Genomic DNA, 17150 nt, shown 5'->3' on the forward strand with positions numbered 1-17150 from the left:
TGTATCAAATCCGGGCCCGGAGATTTGTCAATTTTAGTAACCCTATCTCGGCAGCAGCTCTCCCTACTCTCGCTGAATCCGGAGCAGAATGCGGCGAGCAGGGCGGCGCCAGGTCTCTTATACTCGGGATGATGCTGTGCGGCCAAGCAATCACTGCACAACCACAACAAAGATGGCTGCGACGTTTCATGGCCTGGCAGACAATCCCTGCAGCGTGATTGGGTCTCTAAAGACTGCCAAAAATGCTGGGTGGAGACACCAGTTCCCGCCGAATAATCCCAGAAATGCTCGGTACACTGATACTCGGGCGAGTAACAAGTAGTGGCGAGCACGTTCGCTCATCATCACTAGTTGCCGTCAGTCTATTATAAACAAGATTTTTTTTAATTGTGTAAATGGTCTTAGTGAAATTTCCTTATATATAAAGTTACCCTATGTCCACACCACTATACATTCCGTTGTAAAGGTTAAAGAATCTACTAATAATGATAAACATTTTGGATTTCCAGATATTTCAGTCTTACCAGAAGAGGAGCAGTTGAATTTTCAAGACTGTGCAAATGCTTATAGAGCTGGTCTAACATCAAGTGGAGTATACACCTTGCACTATCCAAACTCCACAGAGTCAATTAAGGTCAGTAGTAAATAGGCGCATATCTATACTGTATACCAAAATTCAAACCAAATAATGGGTCGAATGCAGAAGAGATCCATAATAAAAAATTTACTTTATTTAAGGCTTTGTGCCTTGTTAGATTTACCTGAATGTAGCTGGAATATAAAAGCTCCGATGTTAGACATCACCTCGGCGTCTCCTCACCCCAACGCGCGTTTCGCCACCAGCTTCTTCTGGGTGCGTGTTGGAGCAAGGGACTGCCAGGTTCTTGAAAGCTGAATGGACCTATCGGCAAGAAAACCCTGAGCGTGACGTAATCGTCACATGTCTATGCCATCCCTCTCATGCATATCTATAATGATCTATACAGTGCTCATTGCTTGAAAATACAGAGCTGACATATATGTTTAGATCAACAAGTAAAAGTATATGTATTTCCAGCTGTAAAGAATATATAAATAGAAGCTGAGGAGTTTAATACAATAAATAAACTTAAAAGGTTTTGCTTGAAAATTAGCAATGTCTAAAAAAATAGTATAATTTTAATTCAGAAACAATCATTAATGCATCCTCCACCATAATAAAGGCAGGTTCTTTCTGCATACTCTAGAAGGTTTATTTCTATCAGGCCTCATTCAGACATCTGTGTTTCATGTAGGTCATCTTTCAGTGATTTTCACGGATAGAACTTACCTTAAACCACATTCACACGTTGAGTATTTGGTGAGTTTTTACATCAGTATTTGTAAGCCAAAATTAGGTGTGAGACAATCAGAGGAAAAGTATAATAGAAACCCATCACCATTTCTGCATTTTTCACCCACTCCTGGTTTTGGCTTACAAATACTGATGAAAAATACTGAACGTGTACGCATGGCTTTATAGTCCAAGGGGCTAGAATGGGGATAGAACATCTACATTTTGGGGGGTTTTGTGGACCTTATGTTTCACTGGCATCAAAGACTAAATTACATTTGCATCATTTTTTTGTGTATGGGAAAAATACTGGAGTCTCAATGAAGCCTCAGGGAGAAACGCAGGATTTTTCAAAAAGGGTTGTGAAAGGCCACATGCACACATTGAATATTTGATCAGCAATTTACCTTAGTATCTGTAAGCCTAAAGCAGAAGTGGGTGATAAATACAGAAGTGGTGACGTGTTTCTATTATACTTTTCCTCTAAGGCCGGGGACACACACAACGTATAAAAAAACGGTCCGTTTTTCACGGACGAGAATCGCACAAATGTTTCCAAAACAGTGATCCGTGTGCAGTGCGAGGATGCGATTTCCTCGCATCAAATGATCCCTTTGACATCCGTGTGACATCCGTATGGCATCCGTATGCCGAGATTTTCTCGCAGGCTTGCAAACCCGACATCTAATGGATTTATGTGCTCAAATGTTCGTTAAAAAATATATACAGTATATATATATATATATATATATATGTCATTGAGACACATATATATATATATATATTCTGTATTTATATTTCATTCAGCGCGATATCTGTGAAAAGCCGGTAATTCAATTGCCGGCTTCTCATTTCTCCTTCACAAACCCGACATGATATGAGACATGGTTTACATACAGTAAACCATCTCATATCCCCTTTTTTTTTGCATATTCCACACTACTAATGTTAGTAGTGTTTATGTGCAAAATTTGGCCGCTGTAGCTGCTCAAATAAAGGGTTAAATGGCGGAAAAAATTGGCGTGCGCTCCCGCGCAATTTTCTCCGCCAGAGTAGTAAAGCCAGTGACTGAGGGCAGATATTAATAGCCAGGAGAGGGTCCATGGTTATTGGCCCCCCCGTGGCTACAAACATCTGCCCCCAGCCACCCCAGAAAAGGCACATCTAGAAGATGCGCCTATTCTGGCACTTGGCCACTCTCTTCCCACTCCCGTGTAGCAGTGGGATATGGGGTAATGAAGGGGTAATGCCACCTTGCTATTGTAAGGTGACATTAAGCCAGATTAATAATGGAGAGGCGTCAATTATGACACCTATCCATTATTAATCCAATTGTAAGAAAGGGTTAAAAAAACACACACAGACATTATTAAAAATTATTTTAATGAAATAAACACACAGGTTGTTTTAGTATTTTATTGTTCTCTTAATCCATCAGAACACCCTCGCTTGGCAAAATAATTAACCCACAAGATACATACCTTCCTATGATCTGTCACGTCCAACGAGGTAATCCATCTGAAGGGGTTAATTATTTTACAGGCAGGAGCTGTGCTAATGCACTCGCTCGTGTCTGTAATCCCCGGGTAATGAAGGAAATCTGAGTGATCTGTACTTACATTGAGTTGCGGTGAGGCGCCCTCTAGTGGATGTTCTCATGAACTGGAGCCTTGGAAAAGTTCCCACGCTCGAGTTCATATGAGTTCATCCACCAGAGGGCGCCTCACCGCAACTCAATGTAAGTACAGATCACTCAGATTTCCTTTCATTACCCGGGGATTACAGACACGAGCAGTGCTTTAGCGCAGCTCCTGCCTGTAAAATAATTAACCCCTTCAGATGGATTACCTCGTTGGATGTGACAGATCATTGGAAGGTATGTATCTTGTGGGTTAATTATTTTGCCAAGCGAGGGTGTTCTGATGGATTGAGAGAACAATAAAATACTAAAACAACCTGTGTGTTTATTTCATTAAAATAATTTTTAATAATGTCTGTGTGTGTTTTTTAACCCTTTCTTACAATTGGATTAATAATGGATAGGTGTCATAATTGACGCCTCTCCATTATTAATCTGGCTTAATGTCACCTTACAATAGCAAGGTGGCATTAACCCTTCATTACCCCATATCCCACCGCTACACGGGAGTGGGAAGAGAGTGGCCAAGTGCCAGAATAGGCGCATCTTACAGATGTGCCTTTTCTGGGGTGGCTGGGGGCAGATGTTTTTAGCCACGGGGGGGCCAATAACCATGGACCCTCTCCTGGCTATTAATATCTGCCCTCAGTCACTGGCTTTACCACTCTGGCGGAGAAAATTGCGCGGGAGCCCACGCCAATTTTTTCCGCAATTTAACCCTTTATTTGAGCAGCTACAGCGGCCAAATTTTGCACATACACACTACTAACATTACTAGTGTGGAATATGCAAAAAAAAGGGGGATATGTGATGGTTTACTGTATGTAAACCATGTCTCATATCCTGTCGGGTTTGTAAAGGAGAAATGAGAAGCCGGCAATTGAATTACCGGCTTTTCTATAGAACACCGCTGCGTATTTCTCGCAATGCACACGCATGGTTCGTGTGTAATCCGATTTATTCTCGCCCCCATAGACTTTCATTGGCGAGTCTCGGCCGAGATACGCTGACAATCGCAGCATGCTGCGATTTCCCTCGGATCCTGAATACGGTGGAGAAAATATCGGATGATGGGAGCTGGACCATAGATTAACATTGGGCCGAGTGCTATGCGATTTTTTCTCGCATAACACTCGTCTGTATTACGGTCTAGTGTGACCCCGGCCTAATTGTTCTTCTCCTGGTTTTGGCCTACAAACATTGAGGTAAAATACTGACCAAATACTGAAAGTGTGCACAAAACCTTAGTTAGAAATATTTGCTTTTTCTATTTCACAAAGAGAATGTATTAGCAGTTTAGTTATTATAGAAATCCTATATTATGATAAACAGCATGAGCCGTACATGTACTTCTCTGCGGGAGCTGCGTTCCCGCAAACTGAAGTATAGGTATGACACACCGATCGCTCGGCCTCACGCTGAGGGCTGCGGCAATCGGGTACAGGTGTCAGCTCTGTGTGAGATCGGGCATTTAACTCCTCCGATGCCACTGTCAGTAATGACAGCGACAAAGGAGGATCGCGCAGGGAACGCATGGTCACTATTGAGACCCTCGGCTGTAAGATGGCCCGGGAGGTTTTCAGGGAAGGTGGCATGTCAGTGCCTGCTCAGAGCAAGACGTGAGATGCCTCCTTCCCTGCCTGTCAGACACTGCTCCGATGCCCTGCAGTGCAGATGCATTGCAGAACATCAGATGCTATACAGTAATATCCCATGCTGGGACAATGTAAAAAAGTTAAATATATATATATATATATATATATATATATATATATATATATATATATATATATATTAAAAAGTGTAAAATATTTTTTTTTAAATCCCCAAATAAAGAAATAAAAGAAACAAATATTTTTCCAATAAATACATTTATTTATGTAAATAAAAAATAAATAATAAAAGTTGACATATTTGGTATCATCTCATCCATAATGACCCACTCTATAAAACTGTCCCACTAATTAACCTCTTCAGTGAACACCATAAAAATAAATAAAAAATGAGGCAAAAAACAATGCTTTATCATCATACCACTGAACAAAAAGTGCAATAAAACGCGATCAAAAAGACGAATGTAAATAAAAATGGTAACGCTTAAAAAGTCATCTTGTCCCGCAAAAAATAAGCCGTCATACAGCTCCATCAACAGAAAAATAAAAAAAGTTATAGCTCTCAAATACAGTGGAGGAAATAAGTATTTGATCCATTGCTGACTTTGTAAGTTTGCCCACTGACAAAGACATGAACAGTCTATAATTTTAAGGGTTGGTTAATTTTACATTGAGAGAATACCAAAAATTAAATCCAGAAAATCACACTGTATAAATTATATAAATTTATTTGTATTTTGCAGTGAGAAATAAGTATTTGATCCCTCTGGCAAACAAGACTTAATACTTGGTGGCAAAACTCTTGTTGGCAAGCACAGCAGTCAGACATTTTTTGTAGTTGATGATGAGATTAAAGCACATGTCAGGAGTAGTGATAAGCGAGTGTACTCGTTGCTCGGGTGGTCTCCGAGTATTTGTAACTGCTCGGAGATTTAGTTTTCCTTGCCTCACCTGCATGATTTACAGCTGATGGACAGCTTGAATACATGTGGGGATTCCAGGCAACCCCCACATGTACTCAGGCTGGCTAGCAGCCATAAATCATGCAGCTGAGGCAACGAAAACTAAATCTCCGAGCAGTTACATACTCGGAGATCACCCCAGCTTGCTCAGGAAAAGCCGAGCAACAAGTACACTCGCTCATCACTTGTCTCTTTTTTTTGCTCTTGCAGATCGTCTCTAAATCATTAAAATTTTGAGGCTGTTGCTTGTTAACTCGGAGCTTCAACTCCCTCCAGTAGCGTAGCTACCGGGGGGTAGAGGGGGTCATCACCCTGGGCCCTGTGCTCTGAAGGGTCCCACCCGGAGCTACACTGCTGTAACTGCATTGGTGCGCGCAGCCCGCCGATACAGTTACATTCTGCGGCAGAGCAGGGAGAATCAATCTCCCTGCTCTGCTGCCTGGCCACTATGTGGCCCCTGAGAAGGTGGGGGCCCAATGCCAGCAGTGGGCCCCCCCACCCGTCATCGCAGGTTCAGATGTATCGGCATCTAGCTGATACAGCTGACCACATTGATGAGAGATGGAGCGTTATGCTCCCTCTCTCATCATCCCCCTGTCAGCGTCTGACATCACCGATGCTGACACTGACAGCAGGCGCAATTATGTCACTACTCGGCACCCACGAGATGTGCAGGCGCTCAGAGCAGTGGAGGAAGAAGGAGAAAGAGAGGTGAGTATTGGATTTATTTTTTATGGGGTGCATCATGTTATAGAGTCTGCCTATGGGGGGTGCAATATACTATACAGGCTGCCTATGGGGGTGCAATATACTATACAGTCTGCCTATGGGGGTGCAAAATACTATACAAGCTACCTATGGGGGTGCAATATACTATACAGGCTGCCTATGGGGGTACAATATACTATACAGGCTGCCTATGGGGGTGCAATATACTATACAGGCTACATTTGGGGTGCAATATACTATACAGGCTGCCTATAGGGGTGCAATATACTATACAGGCTGCCTATGGGGGTGCAATATACTATACAGGCTGCCTATGGAGGTGCAATATACTATACAGGCTACCTATGGGGGTGCAATATACCGCAATATACAGGCTGCCTATGGGGTGCAATATACTATACAGGCTGCCTATGGGGGTGCAATATATGATACAGGCTGCCTATGGAGCTGCATTACACTATAGAAGCTGCCTATGGGGTGCATTATATTAATGGCTGCATTACACTATAGACACTGCCTATGGGAAGTGCATTATACTTTAGAGGCTGCCTATGGTGGTGCATTATATTAGGGGCTGCATTACATTATAGAGGCTGCCTATGGGAAGTGCATTATACTGTATGGGGGCGCATGGGGAGTGCATTATACTATATTGAGGATTGTCTGGTGCGTTATACTATATGGAGGCTATCTAGGGGGTCATCATACAGTTTGGAGATTAGTGTTAGAGCTATCAAACCGTTTGGGGGATACTAAGGGGTCAGTATATACAGGTCCTTCTCAAAAAATTAGCATATAGTGTTACATTTCATTATTTACCATAATGTAATGATTACAATTAAACTTTCATATATTATAGATTCATTATCCACCAACTGAAATTTGTCAGGTCTTTTATTGTTTTAATACTGATGATTTTGGCATACAACTCCTGATAACCCAAAAAACCTGTCTCAATAAATTAGCATATCAAGAAAAGGTTCTCTAAATGACCTATTACCCTAATCTTCTGAATCAACTAATTAACTCTAAACACATGCAAAAGATACCTGAGGCTTTTAAAAACTCCCTGCCTGGTTCATTACTCAAAACCCCCATCATGGGTAAGACTAGCGACCTGACAGATGTCAAGAAGGCCATCATTGACACCCTCAAGCAAGAGGGTAAGACCCAGAAAGAAATTTCTCAACAAATAGGCTGTTCCCAGAGTGCTGTATCAAGGCACCTCAATGGTAAGTCTGTTGGAAGGAAACAATGTGGCAGAAAACGCTGTACAACGAGAAGAGGTGACCGGACCCTGAGGAAGATTGTGGAGAAGGACCGATTCCAGACCTTGGGGAACCTGAGGAAGCAGTGGACTGAGTCTGGTGTGGAAACATCCAGAGCCACCGTGCACAGGCGTGTGCAGGAAATGGGCTACAGGTGCCGCATTCCCCAGGTAAAGCCACTTTTGAACCATAAATAGCGGCAGAAGCGCCTGACCTGGGCTACAGAGAAGCAGCACTGGACTGTTGCTAAGTGGTCCCAAGTACTTTTTTCTGATGAAAGCAAATTTTGCATGTCATTCGGAAATCAAGGTGCCAGAGTCTGGAGGAAGACTGGGCAGAAGGAAATGCCAAAATGCCTGAAGTCCAGTGTCAAGTACCCACAGTCAGTGATGGTGTGGGGTGCCATGTCAGCTGCTGGTGTTGGTCCACTGTGTTTCATCAAGGGCAGGGTCAATGCAGCTAGCTATCAGGAGATTTTGGAGCACTTCATGCTTCCATCGGCTGAAATGCTTTATGGAGATGAAGATTTCATTTTTCAGCACGACCTGGCACCTGCTCACAGTGCCAAAACCACTGGTAAATGGTTTACTGACCATGGTATTACTGTGCTCAATTGGCCTGCCAACTCTCCTGACCTGAACCCCATAGAGAATCTGTGGGATATTGTGAAGAGAAAGTTGAGAGACGCAAGACCCAACACTCAGGATGAGCTTAAGGCCGCTATTGAAGCATCCTGGGCCTCCATAACATCTCAGCAGTGTCACAGGCTGATTGCCTCCATGCCACGCCGCATTGAAGCAGTCATTTCTGCCAAAGGATTCCCGACCAAGTATTGAGTGCATAACTGAACATTATTATTTGATGGTTTTTTTGTTTGGTATTAAAAAACACTTTTATTTGATTGGTCGGGTGAAATATGCTAATTTATTGAGACAGGTTTTTTGGGTTATCAGGAGTTGTATGCCAAAATCATCAGTATTAAAACAATAAAAGACCTGACAAATTTCAGTTGGTGGATAATGAATCTATAATATATGAAAGTTTAATTGTAATCATTACATTATGGTAAATAATGAAATTTAACACTATATGCAAATTTTTTGAGAAGGACCTGTATATGTAGTGAGGGGGCATTAGACTGTATAAGAAAGCATCATATTGTGTAGAGGGGAGCTTTAAAAGGGGAGACTCAGGACATTATTAAATGTAAAGTGGGCACTTATTGTTATATGGGAACTCAGGTTACTGTGACTGTCAAAGTAACACACAGGGCATTATTACTTTTTAGGGAACAAAATGTGGGCACTGTTTTCTAGGTCACTTGCACCCGGCATTACTATATTATAGAGGGTCGCTTTAGAATTTAGAAGGCACAGAGAACCCCATAGTAGGTGCAGTAATAGGGATACAAACGACAGCAGCGGGTCAGTATTGGGATATCAGCAGGATGAGGAGTTTGTGCAGGTTGGGAATAGATGGTGATGGGACTGAAAAAGTGAGAAGTGAAATGTGTCTTTCTTGTAATCTCTGCAGACGAGTCCTGGCTGGAGAAGTTGTCATGTCAGTGTGGGCCAGATGGAAAAGACGGGAAAAGTGAACGATTCCATCAGAAAGATCGTCAGCAGTAAGTTATTTTCTGCAACCACTTATATGTTCTGTAGGACTGGCATTTACCACTGACTATATGGCGGTAATATCAATATTGGTCTTTATATAGAGATCATTTTCAGCAACAGCGCGGTCATATGCTGAGGTCCTCCTCCACTATTAGGGTACATCATCCAGTTGTAATCAAGGTTACCTGGTTAGGGGCCCACTCAGAAGCTTCGCCCCCCCTGAACCAAAACCCTAGCTATGCCTCTGGCTCCCTCCATAAGTTTTCTATGGGAATAAGGTCTGGAGACTGTCTAGGTCATTCCATGACCTTAATGTGCTTCTTTTTGAGCCACTCCTTTGTTGCCTTGGCTGTATGTTTTGGGTCATTGTCTTGCTGAAAGACCCATTCACGACCCATTTTTATTGTTCTGGCGGAGGGAAAGAGGTTGTCGCTCAGGATTTTATGAGACATGGCTCCATCCATTCTCCCATTGATGCGGTGAAGTAGTCCTGTGCCCTTAGTAGAGAAACACCCCCAAAACATAATGTTTCCACCTCCATGCTTGACATTGGGGACAGTGTTTTTTGGGTCATAGGCAGCATTTCTCTTCCTCCAAACAGAGCGAGTTGAGTTAATGCCAAATACCTTAATTTTTGTCTCATCTGACCACAGCATCTTTTCCCAATCACTCACAGAATCATCCAGGTGTTCATTGACAAACTTCAGACGGGCCTGCACTTGTGCCTTCTTGAGCAGGGGGACCTGTCGGGCACTGCAGGATTTTAAACTTTTACTGCGTATTGTGTTACCAATGGTTTTCTTGGTGACTGTGGTCCCAGCTGCCTTGAGATCATTAACAAGTTCCCCTCGTGTAGTTTTAGGCTAATCTCTCACCTTCCTCATGATCAAGGATACTTCACGAGGTGAAATTTTGCATGGTGCCCCAGATCTATATCGATTGACAGTCATTTTGTATTTCTTCCATTTTCTTACTATTGCACCAACAGTTGTCTCCTTCTCACCCAGTGTCTTACTTATGGTTTTGTAGCCCATTCCAGCTTTGTGCAGGTCTATGATCTTGTCCCTGATGTCCTTATAAAGCTCTTTGGTCTTGCCCATGATGTAGAAGTTAGAGTCTGACTGATTAATTGAGTCTGTGGACAGGAGTCTTTTATAAACATGACTATGTAAGACATCTGTCTTTCATGCAGGTAACGAGTTGATTAGGAGTGTTTAACTGGTCTGTAGGAGCCAGAACTTTAAGGCCCCGTCTCACATAGCGAGATCGCTAGCGAGATCGCTGCTGAGTCACAAGTTTTGTGACGCAACAGCAACCTCAGTAGCGATCTCGCTATGTTTGACACGTACCAGCGACCAGGCCCCTGCTGTGAGATCGCTGGTCGTGTCGGAATGGCCTGGACCTTTTTTTGGTCGTTGAGGTCCCGCTGACATCGCTGAATCGGTGTGTGTGACACGGATTCAGCGATGTCTTCACTGGTAACCAGGGTAAACATCGGGTTACTAAGCGCAGGGCCGCGCTTAGTAACCCGATGTTTACCCTGGTTACCAGTGTAAAATGTAAAAAAAACAAACAGTACATACTCACCTTCGCATCCCCCGGCGTCCGCTACCCACACTGAGCGCCGTAAAGTGAAAGTGAAAGCACAGCACAGCGGTGACGTCACCGCTCTGCTGTTAGGGCCGGCGCTCAGTCAGTGCAGGAAGCGGACGCCGGGGGACGCGAATGTAAGTATGTACTGTTTGTTATTTTACATTTTACACTGGTAACCAGGGTAAACATCGGGTTACTAAGCGCGGCCCTGCGCTTAGTAACCCGATGTTTACCCTGGTTACCAGGGGACCTCGGCATCGTTGGTCGCTGGAGAGCGGTCTGTGTGACAGCTCTCCAGCGACCACACAGCGACTAAACAGCGACACTGCAGCGATCAGCATCGTTGTCTGTATCGCTGCAGCGTCGCTGTGTGTGACGGGGCCTTTAGGCCACGGTCACATGTTCAATATTTGGTCAGTATTTTACCTTAGTGTTTGTGAGGCAAAATCAGGAGTGGGTGATAAATACAGAAGTGGTGACGTGTTTCTATTATACTTTTCCACTGATTGTTCCACTCCTGATTTTGTCTTACAAATACTGAGGTAAAATACTGACCAAATAATGAACGTGTGAATGTGGCCTTAATGGTTGGTAGGGGATCAAATACTTATTTCTCATTGCAAAATGCAAATAAATTTATATAATATATAATATATAATTTATATATTTATATAATTATACAATTTGATTTTCTGGGTTTTATTTTTGATATTCTATCTCTCAATGTTGAAATAGACTGTTCGCAGTGGGGCAGCACGGTGGCGCAGTGGATAGCACTGCAGCCTTGCAGCGCTGAAGTCCTGGGTTCAAGCCCCACTAAGGACAACATCTGCAAAGAGTTTGTATGTACTCTCCGTGTTTGCGTGGGTTTCCTCCGGGTACTCCGGTTTCCTCCCACATTCCAAAGACATACTGATAGGGAATTTAGATTGTGAGCCCCAACGGGGACAGTGACGATAATGTGTGTGCAACCTGTACAACCTGTTAGCGCTATATAAAAATAAAGATTATTATTATTAAAAAATAAAGATTATTATTATGTCTTTGTCAGTGGGAAAACTTACAACATTAGCAAGGGATCAAATACTTATTTCACTGGCTGTAAATTGGGTATCGCTGTAATTGTACTGACCCGAAGAATAAAGCTGCCTTACCAATTTTACAACATGCAGAACGGCATTAAAAAAAAAAGAAGCAATTCCTGAATTGCTCTTTTTTGTTCACTCTGTCTCCCAAAACCGGGAAAAGAAAGCGTTCAAAAAAATCATGTTCCCAAAAAGAGTACCAATAAAAACATCAGCTCGTCCTGCAAAAAAACAAGCCATAACATGACTCTCTCAGCTGAATTATGGAAAAATTGTAGCTCTCCAAATATTGGGATGCAAAAACTAGTTTTCTTTCGCAATAAAAAGCATCTTTTAGTGTGTGACAGCAGCCAAACATAAAAACCCAATATAAATCTGGTATCGCTGTACTCACACCGACCTGAAGAATAAAGTCGCCTAATCACTTATACCGCATGAGGAACGGCGTAAAAAATAAATGAAACCAATTCTTCACATGTTATTGATTTTTTTCATTCTGCCTCCCAAAGATTGCAGTAAGGCTCGGTGCACATTTATCCTGCACTCTACATTGAGTGCTTACATCGGGGTTTCCCTTTAAATCTCTGAAATACACGATTCAGACGAAACCCCCGGTGGAAGATTCCCTATAATGAGGCAGGTGAAGGCACTGTAGATGCCATAGGACCTGTTATCCAGCGGTGTCCGTCTTTTTTGGATTGCATTGAAAAGAAGGACACCACTGAACAGAGGTGAGATGGAGTCCAGAGTTACTCTGCTGCCACATTATAGTGAATGGATCAATGGGGGGTTTCATCTGTTACCTTTGTGAAAATACAACATTTGGAGCTAAGATTTTTACAGGAAAAATTTTATTTTTTTATTTTCATGGCTTAACGTTATACATATCTGTGAAGTGTTCAATGCACATCTAGAGAAGTTCCAAAAGGAGTCTAGTTTCCAAAATGAGGTCACTTATGGGGGATTTCCACTGTTTAGGCACATCAGGGGATCTCAAAACACGACATGGCTTCCGGTAATTATTCCAGCAAATTTTGCATTCAAAAAGTCATAAGGCGCTCCTTCCCTTCCAAGCCCTGCCGTGTGCCCAAACAGTTGTTTTCCTTCACATATGGGGTATCTGCGCACTCAGGAGAAATTGCAAAACAAATTTCTCCTGTTACCCTTATGAAAATGCAAAATTTGGAGCTAAAAGAGATTTATCTGGGAATTTTTTTTTAAATTTTCTTGTCTTAACGTTATAAACTTCTGTGAAGCACCTGTGGGTTCAAGGTGCTCAATACACATCTAGATAAGTTCCCTAAGGGGTCTAGTTTTCAAAATGGTGTCACCTGTTGGGTGTTTTCACTGTTTAAGCACATCAGGGGCTCTCCAAACATGACATGGCGTCTGCTAATTATGCGAGCCCTGCCGTGTGCCCAAACAGTAGATTTCCCCCACATATGGGGTATCAGCATGCCCAGGATAAATTACACAAAAAAATTGAATGGTCCATTTTCTCCTGTTACCATTGCGAAATTTAAAAAAAATTAGGTCTTAAGGAAAATTTTTGTGAAAGAAAGAGGATAAATGTTTATTTTTTCCTTCCACATTCCAAAAATTCCTGTGAAGCACCCGAAGGGTTAATTATCTTCATGAATGTGGTTTTGAGTACCTTGAGGGGTGCAGTTTTTAGAATGGTGTAAATTTGGGGTATTTTCTTTCATATAGGCCCCTCAAAGTCACTTCAAATGTGATGTGGTCCCTAAAAAAAATGGTTTTGCAAATTTTGTTATGAAAATGAGAAATCGCTGGTCAACTATTAACCCTTATAACGTCCTAACAAAAAAAAATGTTTCAAAATTTGTGCTGATGTAAATTAGACATATGGGAAATGTTATTTTGTGTGATATGACTCTATGCTTTAAGGGCATAAAATTTAAAAGTTTGAAAATTGCAACATTTTCAAAATTTTTGACAGATTTCCGTTGTTTTCACAAATAAATGCAAGTCATATCAAATAAATTTTACCACTGTCATGAAGTACAATATGTAACAGGAAAACTATCTCACAATTAGTGGGATTCATTGAAGGGTTCCAGAGTTATGACCTCAAAAACAGTGGTCAAAATTGTAAAAATTGGCCTCGTCAGGAAGGTGAAAACAGGCTTCAGTGGAAAAGGTGTTAAAGGGATTGTACACTTCTTTTATATTGATGACTTATGACATTGAATAGCATATAACTTGTTTTTTGGAAATAAGCCTTTAAGATGCTGTTTGGGTAACTTAAATTAATCCTTAAATATAGTTTTTGAAAATTATTTTTTTTTATTACAGTTGAAAAAGCTGAATCTGATCAGCCAATAAATTATACTATTTCTACTACTGATGAACTCAACAATTCAATCAATGTTGTTTATTTATTTGAATATCACATTACTTGAAAACACAAAATCATTAGACCAATTGCATAGAAAAAATAAATTTCCCTTATGCCATGATTGTCAAATAAGGAATTCAATATATTCCATATGGACACTGGGGCAGCATGTGCTAACAGAACAGTATGGTTATGGGTGCAAACAGCTGTCCAAATACATTTAGATGGTATATATAGATTTATGATATTATTAAGTTCTGACTACTAGCTAGGTAGAAAAGTATGAGCCATGGCTGTTATATTTTATCACTGTGCATTACTGACCCATCACTGAGACAAATTAATACCATACCATTACTTAGTAGGAATGAAATGTACATCCGCTATGACAGATAAAGTTATGCCCTTCTGCAAAAGCCAATGAACTACTTAAGAACCTAAAGGACAGAACATTTTATTTAACAAGAGAAAAGTGCACATCACAAAAAATGCCATAATACCCAAAGAATGCTAATTAGGGGCTCTTAAAACACCATGCATTCCACATATGCAGAACATTTCACAAACCAAACAGAAAATAGGAGCCACATGAAACTTTTACATAAACCAGCCCCTATTTATCAATGATTATGACAGTTTTCACACTAACAGACTACACCTGGACAGACACATGCCATGTATCTCTTTTTTCTAGGTAATCAGTATAGTTTAGATTGAAATTAGAACCTCACAAGCAGAGTATATGAGCACCTGCCCAGCATCAGTGATAAAAAGGGTGTCTAAATACAATAAAAAGCTGCAGCTGTGTCTGAAGTACAGGCTCCTTAACACATATAAAAAGATTTATGACTAGTGATGTAAGACGCCAATGCGGAATACTATATTGGCACTCAAGGGAGATGACAGAATTAAGATAGGAATTTTCTACAGTTACACAGAGGATTTGTAACTCCGTATCAGAAAACTGGACCTCTGCTCGCTAGAAAGATATATTATCAAATGTACTATAAGAAAATCTGAACAAATTTAAATGAAAAAAGTATTTGCTGTTTATAGAGGACTAGATGGTGGCCCGATTCTAACGCATCGAGTATTCTAGAATATGTATGTATGTATGTATATAGCAGCCACATAGTATATAGCACAGGCCACGACATATTGTAGAATACCCGATGCGTTAATACAGGCCACGCAGTATATAACAGTGGCCACGTAGTATATAGCAGCCATGTGGTATATAACGCAGCCCACGTAGTATATAACACAGCCCACATAGTATATAGCAGCCATGTAGTATATAACGCAGCCCACACAGTATATAACACAGCCCACGAAGTATATAGCAGCCATGTAGTATATAACGCAGGCCACGCAGTATATAACACTGGCCACATAGTATATAGCAGCCATGTAGTATATAACGCAGCCCACGTAATATATAATGCAGCCCACGTAGTATATAACACTGCCCACGTAGTATATAACACTGCCCATGTAGTATTTAGCAGCTAGGTAGTATATAACGCAGCCCACGCAGTATATAACACAGCCCACATAGTATATAACACTGCCCACGTAGTATATAGCAGCCATGTAGTATATAACGCAGCCCATGCAGTATATAACGCAGCCCACGCAGTATATAACTCAGCCCACGTAGTATATAACACAGCCCACGTAGTATATAGCCATGTAGTATCTAACACAGCCCACGCAGTATATAACATTGCCCACGTAGTATATAGCAGCCATGTAGTATATAACGCAGTCCACGTAGTATATAACACTGCCCATGCAGTATTTAACGTAGTATATAGAAGCCATGTAGTATCTAACGCAGCCCACGCAGTATATAACATTGCCCACATAGTGTATAGCAGCCATGTAGTATCTAACGCAGCCCACGTAGTATATAACACAGCCCACGTAGTTTATAGCAGCCATGTAGTATAGAACGTAGCCCACGTAGTATATAACACAGCCCATGTAGTATATAACACTGCCAACGTAGTATATAACACAGCCCATGTAGTATATAGCAGCCATGTAGTATCTAACGCAGCCCACACAGTATATAATATTGACCACGTAGTATATAGCAGCCATGTAGTATATAACGCAGCCCACATAGTATATAACACAGCCCACATAGTATATAGCAGCCATGCAGTATATAACGCAGCCCACACAGTATATAACGCAGCCCACGCAGTATATAACCTAGCCCACGTAGTATATAACACAGCCCACGTAGTATATAACACTGCCCACGTAGTATATAGCAGCCAAGTAGTATATAACACAGCTCACGTAGTATATAGCAGCCATGTAGTATATAACGCAGCCCACGCAGTATATAACGCAGCCCATTCAGTATATAACACAGCCCACGTAGTATATAACACAGCCCACGTAGTATATAGCCATGTAGTATCTAACGCAGCCCACGCAGTATATAACATTGCCCACGTAGTATATAGCAGCCATGTAGTATATAACGCAGCCCACGCAGTATATAGCAGTGTGGGCACCATATCCCTGTTAAAAAAAATAATTAAAATAAAAAATAGTTATATACTCACCCGTCGGCGTCCAGTGAAGCTGTGCCGATGCACGCGCAGCTGCCATCATCTTCCTTTCCCAGGATGCACTGCGAAATTACCCAGAGGACATAGCGGTCTCACGAGACCGCTAAGAATTCTGGGTAATTTCGCAATGCATCTCTGGGAATGGAAGCTGGCGGCAGCCGCGCTCGCCTCGGCGGACGACGGAAGGTGAGAATAGCAGGTTTTTTGTTTTTTTATTATTTTTAACATTAGATCTTTTTACTATTGATGCTGCATAGGCAGCATCAATAGTAAAAAGTTGGTCACACAGGGTTAATAGCAGCGTTAATGGAGTGCGTTACCCGCAGCATAACCCGGTCATTAACCCTGTGTGAGCGCTGACTGGAGGGGAGTATGGAGCGGGCGCC

The 17150-nt window shown here is 41.7% G+C and overlaps 1 protein-coding gene across 1 annotated transcript in view; it reads left to right on the top strand.

Moving 5' to 3' along the window:
* Positions 1-17150, top strand: part of LOC143815979 (angiopoietin-2-like) — a 154243-nt gene that overhangs the window by 98596 nt on the left and 38497 nt on the right. The window contains exon 5 of the mRNA XM_077295832.1: positions 510-634. Coding sequence (XP_077151947.1) covers positions 510-634 — 125 coding nt within the window. The remainder of the gene's footprint in view (positions 1-509; positions 635-17150) is intronic.

Source organism: Ranitomeya variabilis, chromosome 3 (genome assembly GCF_051348905.1).
Source record: "Ranitomeya variabilis isolate aRanVar5 chromosome 3, aRanVar5.hap1, whole genome shotgun sequence".
In the NCBI taxonomy this organism is placed as follows: Eukaryota; Metazoa; Chordata; class Amphibia; order Anura; family Dendrobatidae; genus Ranitomeya; species Ranitomeya variabilis.